Raw genomic sequence first — 10,360 nt, 5'->3', positions numbered from 1 at the left:
CTCACAGCTCTGCTCAGGAGGCTCAGCCCGGGCGCCAGCGGCGCACTTGGGTTCAAGGAAGTCAGGATGTTTTAGGTTATTTATGGTTGATATAGCCCCGAGGTTTTTTAAGGATTTGGTTGCAGAGGAAAGATGATTGTCGTGACATCCCGTCGTTGCGCAGCACTTTGGTTTCACTTTAGTGCCTTGCACAAGGAGACTCATGGGCCCTGGAGGCAGCGCTTGATCAGCTACTTGCAGCCAGTGCCGCTCATGAAGGTCTGCCCTGGGCATGGCTCGAGGCTAGGGGCCACGGGGTGCTTGCCCTGGGCAGGGCTGTAGGCTCAAGGCTGCGGGGGTGCGTGCTGGTGTCTGCCGCCGTTAGTTTTACTTCAGCCTCGGCCAGCCAACAGCCTCCTTTACTTGTGCTGGCTAAGGCAGCTCATCTCTGCACAGCTCAGCTCTGCGCAGCTCTTCTATATCTCACTGCAATAACAGAGATCACAGCGAGGGAAGAAAAAAAACACTGGCAGCACTCTACAGAAAGTAGAGATTTCTAGTTTATACACAGGGCACGTCTCTTTACTGGTCTCAGGTGTGAGTGGTGTACGAGAGAGACTGCACACTGGAAGGGAGTGTGTATTCCCGGTGGGTGATGTGGAGTGCTTTATCGGGCGCGAGGAGTATTGCAAAGGGTTTCCTTGCCTGAAGGAGGGGGAACATCGGGTAGGAGAATTGTAAGGTGAGCACACAAGCGCATCACAGCTCAAAGTGTTTGAGTTAGTGGAAATGAGGGAGGGGGCTTCGGTGCAGAAGGAAAGGGGTGGTGTGTGTGGCTGTGTGAGAGAGGTGGGGAGCTGGAGGAGGCCTTCCTCCTCTTGTGACTCATCTATGTCCCACATACAGTGAATCATTTATGCAGGTGCTTGGTAGTGGAGGGAATTCATTTTTGGGGTCTGAGAGTTATATTTCTTCCACCATATTTTGGTCCAGAGCTACTACTAGAGAGAATTACAGAAAGGGAGCAAGAAGAAAGCAGAGGAAGATAATGGAACAGTGACATGAAGATAGAAGGAATGAAAAATAACCTACAAGAGTGAGATAAGAACACAGGAAGTGCAGGTTGATTGAAAAAAGAAGCATGACGTGGAATCAAAATGTATAAGCCTTGGTATTCATGAACCCCTACATTCGGCAGCATGAGTGATAGCCTCTTTAGAAAAAGTATGAGCTCCTTCTGTTTTTTATTGGATTGCAAATTAGGCATGGTACATGTATAAAATACCAATGAATTTGGCCTAAATGCCATCAAGGCAAGCTTAATGGCACACCAAATAATTATACATGTATCAAATGGAGTAATGTAAAGACTAGCATTTGAACATAGCCCAGCAAACCTAAACTATGTAGGATACTTGAAAAAACGTAGAACTCAAGCCCAGATGCTCAAATGAATGTAATGTATAATATTGATATGTTTCCCTAGTTTTCATTGCTTGAGTTAGTTCACGCGACAGTGTCACTCATGGTCATTAAAATGTCACTCATAATTGCACTGAAATTATGAGCATGTCACACATTGCAATCGGAAACCTTGGCAGCTATGCAAGAGTTTTGCTGTATGATCAGCTTACAAGGGCACCAGGTAAATGTCCTTCCCTTTCAGGTGCTTTGCAGCAGTTTCGAAATCTTCTCATAGTTTCTCCTTGTACAAATGGTTGTGATTTCTGATGTTTATATATTTCCTTCGTGGCTTGATTTTGATCCAGAGAAAGTGTCACTCAGTCATTGAATGTCCCTCATACTTACACTGAAATAATGAAAATGTCACATATAAGCAATCTGAAACCTTGGCAGCTATTAACTGGTATCTGGAGAATAAATCTACTGTGCCAACACTTTCGTCTCTATATTATATGCCGCCAGACGCCTGTAGAACTCATCACAAATCTTTTACTTCGAACAAAATAGGAAATGTTGCTCATAGCCACACTAACGTGAGCAAATGTTCAAAAGGAATTACAACATCAAGGATTCTAAAGCTGGTTTACCTTTGTCAACGTGGCCATTACTGGCAATTTCAGAAAGTATTATTGCAGCATAGTAACTCGATAATGATCATCATGCTAAGATGGCCACCGCGCTACAAAAGTGCGCTGTGGGGATCGTGTAGTCCCTTTTCTATGTTTTTCTGTTTAGCAGCTCTTCCTGCCCCCTGGCAGTAAGAGGTGGTTGCTTTGCGCGTGGCGCTTTGAGAAGCAAGAGTTCTCCCTAATCTCGTGGGCTATTTTGGATGTGAGACTTTCTCCTGTAGAGGTGAAAGTCCGCCTTTCCTTAGACACTCCATTCCGGCGGGGTGAGTGCACAACAGTTTGTTGTTGGAGAAGTGGTACGAGTCTGCATTAAAACCATCGACTTTCCTTTGAGTGGGGTCTTTATTTTCGCATTCTGGTTAAAAAAATATATATATTATTAAAGTTTGCCGTTGGTGGGAGAGACGACCAGGGAGCCCACCTTTCCTCCAGTAAATGCTATTTTTAAACATGTGTATTGTGCTGTCTGGCTAAAATATAAAAGCAACTGTAATGTAATGTCCTTCTGCTGTTTACTGTTTGTATGTAAAGCGCTCTAATACCTACGGGTTAAGCTAGCGCTATATAAAACTTTTAAAATAAAAAATATAACTGTGCTTCCGTTGCCTACCGACCCAAGAATACTTATTGTGCTGCCACAAATCCCTGTTAAGAGCGTGAAACCATAATATGATGCCAGGAATCCTATATTCTTTCCACAGTCATTACACAATAAGCAGTCAAATCCCCTCTCAAAATCAAACACCCTTATTTATGTATGTGTTTTTATATAGCGTGGTCTTAACCCGAAGGTGTCGGAGCGCTTCACAATAGGAACAGTAATGATACATGAGTACAAGTAAACAAATTACAAAAGCAAACATTAAGTTACATGAGACAAAAGTGACAAATGTGAGCAAATAAAATACAAGAGGTAGCAAACGGTACATTACAGGCCTCTTGTCTACCTCCCAGCCCCACAATCACTCTTAGCTTGTACCTCTGCCTTGGACGCTATGCAGCCCAAGGGTGGACCTTCAGCTTGATTTACTCTATACAAATACCACATGCTTATACAAAAACTTGTGAAATATGAGAATTATATTGTGATGGAGTATAGTTATATAGTGATTAGTGAGGAAGGCCTATTGCTACGCAAGGAAGCTGTAATGTAAATAAATAATTTGAAGAGCTCTCCAGTGCCCTAAGACAGTGACAAGCGCGGTTTATTTCTTTGTTCAAGTTAATATAGGTTGCTTCTCTACTTCTCCTAAAGCTACTTAACAACATTATTTGAAGGATTGCTGAGTTCCGAAAACACTATTGATCTCACTGATCGCATAATTTGATACTTCATCGCATAACTATTGGTCCAATAGTTAAATTATATGGAATGGGATCCATATCGGAAGAAATTATTCTGTGATTTTGGATCAAGTTGACATCATAAAATAAACGTGACAAGAATTAAATTATTGACATTTTGATTATTGTGACCCGTTTTTAGCACCAATAAGTGTCAGTAACCCCAGAAGCAGTGACCAGACTTGAATTAAAAAACACTTTTGGGCAGATTTACAATTACTGGCGCATCCCTGCATATCGGCAGGGATGCGCCAGTAATTGTGCGCCGCAGCTCCGCCACCCTTGATGCCGCCCTTTATGCAACCGCATTTTACAATGCGGCGCACCAAGGGGCAAAAACGGCACAGATGAGTCACGCATCTGTGCCAAAAGCGAAGCATTGCTGGAGTTGCATCGCAAACGCGATGCAGCTCCAGCAATAATCAGGGGGGCCCTATGTGCACAATGCTGCGTCAATCCTTACGCCTGCTTCAAGCAGGTGCAGGGTTTTGATGCAGCATGTGCCCAAAAGTGACTGAGTGAAATCTTGTAGATTTCACTCTGCCACTTTTGGGAGGCGTTCCTGCGCTGGAACGCCTCTCCCTGCGAAGGTACGCCTCTTCTGGCGCAGGGCTTTACAACGTGACGCACCTTTTGCGCCGCCGCTGCATCACAAAAGTGATGCAACGGCGTCGTAAAAGTGGCGCAAGGGGATTGTAAATCTGCCCCAATGTGGTCTTCAAGATTATTGATAGTATATCCCCAGGCTAAATTAACTCTTAATTTAGCCCTTATTTGAAATCCACAGCTAGGGTGATTCCTATTATCCTGTTGTCTGTACCACTGCCAAAAAAGCAGGATCCCATAAACTGGTGGGGTTGTCAACGTGAAGTAATAGGCTCTTGAGAGGTGCTGGTACCAGTCACTCATGAGCTCCAGCAGTGTATCCCAGTCTAACTCATGCACCCCTTTAGTGTATTTTATGTTTACTTGATCGTATAGTGAAGTTCTATATTTTTTTTAGCAGCTTGCTTGCTCACATCTTTCCATAATCCTGTCTTCTACACACTCCCCGTAGCACCCTGCTACTGTGCTATTTTTTTGTTTAATGGCAATCACTTTCCTTTCCCGAAAAATGAACAGTGCGTCACATGTTAAGGCCATATTACCCCTCTTCCTTGTGCTAGAATTCAAGTTGCTGAAAAGTCGCATTGTCAAGTGGCCACAGAGTACGTGACAGGTGGGACAGGTCATAATGGAGGGCTTAGTTCTGGATATATGTCTTGGGTTAATGACTGAGTGAAATCTTGTAAATTTCACTCAGCCACTTTTGGGAGGCGTTCCTGCGCTGGAACGCCTCCCCCTGCGAAGGTACGCCTCTTCTGGCGCAGGGCTTTACAACGTGACGCATCTGGGAGATGCGTCACATTGTAAATACCCCGCACCATGGCGCACCTTTTGCGCCGCCGCTGCGTCACAAAAGTGACGTCGGGCGTCGTAAAAGTGGCGCAAGGGGCTTGTAAATCTGCCCCAATGTGGTCTTCAAGATCATTGATAGTATATCCCCTGGCTAAATTAACTCTTAATTTAGCCCTTATTTGAAATCCACAGCTAGGGTGATTCCTATTATCCTGTTGTCTGTACCACTGCCAAAAAAGCAACTGGTGGGGTTGTCAACGTGAAGTAATAGGCTCTTGAGAGGTGCTGGTACCAGTCACTCATGCGCTCCAGCAGTGTATCCCAGTCTAACTCATGCACCTCTTTAGTGTATTTTATGTGTACTTGATCTTATAGCGAAGTTCTATATTTTTTTTAGCAGCTTGCTTGCTCACATCTTTCCATAAACCTGCTACTGTGCTATTTTTTTGTTTAATGGCAATCACTTTCCTTTCCCGAAAAATGACCCTTGCATCACATGTTAAGGCCATATTACCCCTCTTCCTTGTGCTAGAATTCAAGTTGCTGAAAAGTCGCATTGTCAAGTGGCCACAGAGTACGTGACAGGTGGGACAGGTCATAATAGAGGGCTTAGTTCTCGATATATGACTTGGGTTAATGCAACTGGTGATGGAGAAATATTAACATTACCATCTTGTCCAATTTCTAAGTGTAACTGGTGTCACTTACCATCTTTAGGAGTATGCAGTTTACTGAAGACTGGATGACTGAATTGGCATTGCATGGATTCAGACGTGTGACTTGCAGATACATGACAGCAACAAGTTTGCGACACAGTGAACTTTTTTGTGGATGACTGGAAAAAAGGTGGGTTACAAAATATTACCAGTGCAACAGAGTAAAGAGAGTATTGTTTCTGCAATAAGTTGGACCAAAGGTGAAGTTTTGTGGTCGTGGGGGTCAAGTATGAATATCCTGAGCAGGCTCTTCATGGAATGGGGTGTGAGTGAAGGACATTGAACTGATTATCTGTGTATTCACTGTAAAAATCATCAGTGCTTTTAAGTTGTACCAGGGAGAGTAGCAATTCTAGAAAGTTGTAATAATAAATTAACCTGAACTTATCCTAAAGTTCTCTTAGGCAGGGCTGGGGGAATTTTGTACTGAAAGCAGAAACCTTGTACTTCCTCAATTTTCTTTTACTTGTGATGCACAGAAAAATGTAAGCAACCAAGGATATCCTGTAGCAATCCCTCAATGTCTGTGAGGTTGGCTGCCTGCCTGTCCATCCAGTGATGCTCAGTCTGTGACTGGATGAGCAGGTAGGGAAAGGTGTATTGTAAACCGGTTCCATAAAGTCAATTATAGGGGTATAACAACTGAGCGAATTTCTATTTCAAAGTACCTACTCGGTCTCAAGTGGTGTGTGTGGGTTCCAATAATATGATCTGGCCCTGCCCTAAAGTAGTCAGTACATGCAGCACTGCAGCCACTTCCTCTTTGTAGACACAGGTAAGTGGCAAGTTGCAGCCTTGAAAATTTCTGCCTAACGTGTTTGGTATGGGACTTACTGGGACATCAGTACAGGTTAGGCTCTTCTTGACCCGTGACGGGCATTGCCTGTGCTGCAGCTGATAAGCCTCAGCCTCTCTCACAATTTTGATCAGAGGTGCTAAGAGATCAGAATCAACTTAATTTCGGCAAGCAGGAGGAGAAATCAGGATAGACTCAACAAGGCAATATAAGATTTGAAATCAGGTCAGTCTGCTTGAGGAAGTTCATCCATCGGTAAGTGACGTGACTAATTAGTGACTGGTAAATGGCTCCAAGATCAGCTAATCATTTCACTGTAATATCTATATCATAAAAAGCCATTAGCTCCGCTGCTCCTCCACAAAATAAAATACATCTGATCACTGCAGAAAAGTAAATGTGTGAAATTCTGACTTGTTTCGTATCTCCAAATAACTGACCTTATGTGTGGCTGCCGCTGATTCACTGTGCTGGAAAGCTCTCTGTCACTCTGGGGAATAAGTTAACTGGGGCACAGTGAAACTGGCGTGACACTGCGTTTTTTAACCATGGTACTCAAACCCTACTACTGCATGACTGAAGTAACTAGGGCTGGCATAGAATTTCATAATGCTGAGTCTAGCGACTTAGTGTATGTGTTGCAAAGTCGTCCTGTGCCCTGGGCACCCACCCCAACTTTTTGCTGACTGGAACTGGTGGTAACTGACTCTAACTGACCCTGGGCTCTGTTTAACCACATTAGAATACATTTAAGACACCCAACATACACTAGGGTACATACACTATGGTATGGTGGGGTACCCCTGTAATTGGCATGACCTACCACATAAGCCCCTAGTATGTAATAGGGCAGGGGATTGAAACTACCTAGAAGTCTCCAGTATCCTGGGGCATGGCAGTTTAGAGGCCAGCAGATTTTCTGCACCAACATGTGTGCAGTGCTGAAGCCTGAGGTCAGTTTAAAAGCAGCACTGGTTGCCAGGACAGATGTTAAACCTTAAATGTGCCCAAACTCGACTTTGGGGGTAGGGGCCTTTGAAAATGAAAATCCTACCATGTTTTTGCATATCAGGGACCTCCAGGGTCACCCCTCGGTAACCCTGGGGTGGGGGGTCAGTTATCTATAAGGTACGCCCTTATAAAATGAGTTTTTATATGCCTAGGTAAAGTGAAATTTTACATTTCATTCCCCACATTGTATTAAAGAGCTGCTCAAATTCACGTTGATGTTAGAAGAACTGGGTATGGAAGATCTACAATATTGCACAGGGGTGGGGGTCCTGTAGAAATTAGGGAAATACTTATAAAATATGGTTTTATAAACACGTGCTAGAAAAGTGACCCAAGTCATTTTCCCCATTGCAAACCCCATGGCCCATAGGTTAACATGGTAGGGAGTTATTGATTAATAAATATGGATAGGAGAGGACTAGCCCGAGCATTTAAAGACTTACCAGAATGGTAGTAGTAAATCCAACAATATGATATTGTTGAATTTCTCCTAAAGTGTACATACAAGAAGTTAGAAGACTTTCTTGTTTGTAAGTCCAAATTCAGCCTTTCAGTGGTCTGCCCTCGTTGGTCAGAGTTAAGTGGAGTAGCCAGGCTGCTTTGAAGAGGTGATAAAGAACCCCTCTGCTGGGAGGGCAGTTTGCTGGTCTATAGGAATGCCAGGCCAGAGGGGGGGGGGGGTGAAGTCGTAAATCATCCTCTTCAAAGGCAAAGGGGAAGCCTGGGTTACTGTTTCAATCTGACACTCTTGACCGAGAGTCAGGTCTAGGCTTAAGGAAGGTATGTGCAGATGGTAGGGGGAGAGTCCATGGAAATAAGCCATCACAGGGGTGTGTTTAGCCAGCTCGTACCTCTTTGCTGGAAAATCAGGCATTATGGATTTGGAAGAATGATGCACTCTGGGACAAACTAATGCCACACTCTACAGGATGTGGTCATAACTATGAGGAGGTGTCATCCTCTCATTGGTCAGAAGTGACCTGGTGCTTGATCCAGAGAATTTTGAATAAGTATCTGAGAGGGGCAAAGCAAGAAGTGCCCTGCTGAAAAGATTTTGCTGTGCAAGGAACTCTAAGGCCTGACCTCTGAAGACTGTACCAAGTGAAACTGCAGCCCTGTGGATTACCTTGCTGCAAAAGGACTCAATGGACTCCATGCAAGCTACAGGTTAACAGAGCTCACCTGGACAGCCCCACAAAGAAGTCAAAGCTTGGAGTACCAGTGAATTTGTAAGGGTTTTGTTCAAGTGGATTGTGGAATTGAAGTTTCACACTTTCAAGGACCCTCTTGGAGATTCCAGAACCTTGGATTGTGTGTTGGATACTTTGGGACCCGCAAGCAGAACTCCAGGAAGGTGTTCTAACTGGACCCCGCTTGCTGAAGAAGGCGGCCCACCACAGTGGTGAGAAAATTCTTCAGAACAATTTATAAAGGTGTGTCCCTGACAGAGAAAACGAAATGACTACAAGGGGCACTGTTGGTTTCTAAGCACTAGAAAGTGACTAATATTCAAAAATTCATATCTCTGGTTCCCTACAGTGAATATTTTTAGTTCTGGTGTCATTTAAAAGAAAAAAATATTACCTATTTTTATAAAGTGGTGTTGGATTTTTAATATGTGTTGTGTCTTAATTAATTACTGAAATGGTGCTTTTAAATGCTTTACATACCTGTCTTTGAAGTTAAGCCTGTTTGCTCGCAGCCACGTTACCAAGGGTTGAGCATAGGAATAATTTTCGAAGACCTATGCTGGGTCCTATCATGTGTTAGTGGCCTTTTTGCCACATGACAGACCTACATTTGCCCCTACCAATAACCCACTTTCCAACAGTATGGTTGATGATTGCTGTTTCTCCGACAACCTATATAATTGATGTAAAAAGTAGGAGAAACAAGTGCATTTGACGGGACATAGATTTCCGTAGCATTGTGTCTGTTGCTCAAGTAGATTATTTAAAAAAAAAAATCCACACTCCTGATTGGCGATGGTTGTTACTTCCCTTCGGAAATAGTGAGTCTAATCATGTCAGAATTTGATAACAAAAGGATCTTTGAAGACCATCCTGCAACAAACTCCTAAATACATTGGAAATTACACAATGACAATCTCATACTAAAATAGAGAGTTATAACAAATCTAAAGGCCTCCCTTCAATGGCTACAAGGATGAATGTGTGACATCTAATTCACCATGAGCTTCTGTATAGAACAAATTATGGCTTTTTTTCTGATCTGTGGCTCTAACATAATGACGAGAAAATATATACACAGGAATCTTTTTTATAAAATAACAAACTGCAACTCCAGTTTACATTTCAAAAACGAAAGAGAAAACAAATAATTTGGGCGCAAAGACTGAGTATTATATAAAGTTTGCAGATGACCAGATTGACAAACTGTAAACGAGAAGCTATCCAAACAAGCATTTACAATGCAATGATCTCGGCATTATTAAAGGTAGAGCTATTGGCATTGCTCTTGACTTTTAAAAAAAAAATCATAAATAAACGGCATTGTCATTTACATTGCCAATAACTTAATCGTTTGCATATGCGAGACCTATTGCATTAGCACCCACACACAGAGTAAGTAGTAGAGTGAGTAGTTGATAGTGAGTAGGAGAGAGTTATTAGTAAAGAGTATTAGAGAGCGAGTAGTAAAAAGTGAAAGAGTGAGTATTATGTAGTGAGAGAGTGAGGCAGGATAGAAGTCCCTTGTAGGTTTATATTAATCACAATCGTTTTCTCAAGCACAGTGCAAGTGCTATACAGGTGAAACCTAAAATGAGTACCAGGCATTAGCAAACGATCACCTGAATGGAAATGTACAGATTTGCACTTTGGCCCTGACAAATTTGTTGGAAACCGGATACTGTAAAATATTCAAAATATATATGTTCACAAACCGACGCACTTACTGCCCTCAACACTCTGCCCTCTGCCCTCAACACTCTGCCCTCAACACTCTGCCCTCTACACTCTGCCCTCTACACTCTGCCCTCTACACTCTGCCCTCTACACTCT

At 43.0% G+C, this 10,360-nt stretch overlaps 1 protein-coding gene across 2 annotated transcripts in view; it reads left to right on the top strand.

Moving 5' to 3' along the window:
- Nucleotides 1-2,176: 2,176 nt before the first annotated feature.
- Nucleotides 2,177-10,360, top strand: part of AFG2B (AAA ATPase AFG2B) — a 247,052-nt gene continuing 238,868 nt past the window's right edge. The window contains exons 1-2 of one of the 2 annotated variants that reach the window (XM_086958256.1): nucleotides 2,177-2,335; nucleotides 5,532-5,660. In XM_086958256.1, coding sequence (XP_086814382.1) covers nucleotides 5,646-5,660 — 15 coding nt within the window. In that variant the 5' untranslated portion in view covers nucleotides 2,177-2,335; nucleotides 5,532-5,645. The remainder of the gene's footprint in view (nucleotides 2,336-5,531; nucleotides 5,661-10,360) is intronic. The other variant, XM_086958257.1, reaches the window with a different exon arrangement.

This window comes from Lissotriton vulgaris, chromosome 2_1 (genome assembly GCF_964263255.1).
Source record: "Lissotriton vulgaris chromosome 2_1, aLisVul1.2, whole genome shotgun sequence".
Lineage (NCBI taxonomy): Eukaryota > Metazoa > Chordata > Amphibia > Caudata > Salamandridae > Lissotriton > Lissotriton vulgaris.
Note: the sequence above shows the minus strand (reverse complement) of the source record. Positions and strands in the feature narration are given on the sequence as shown.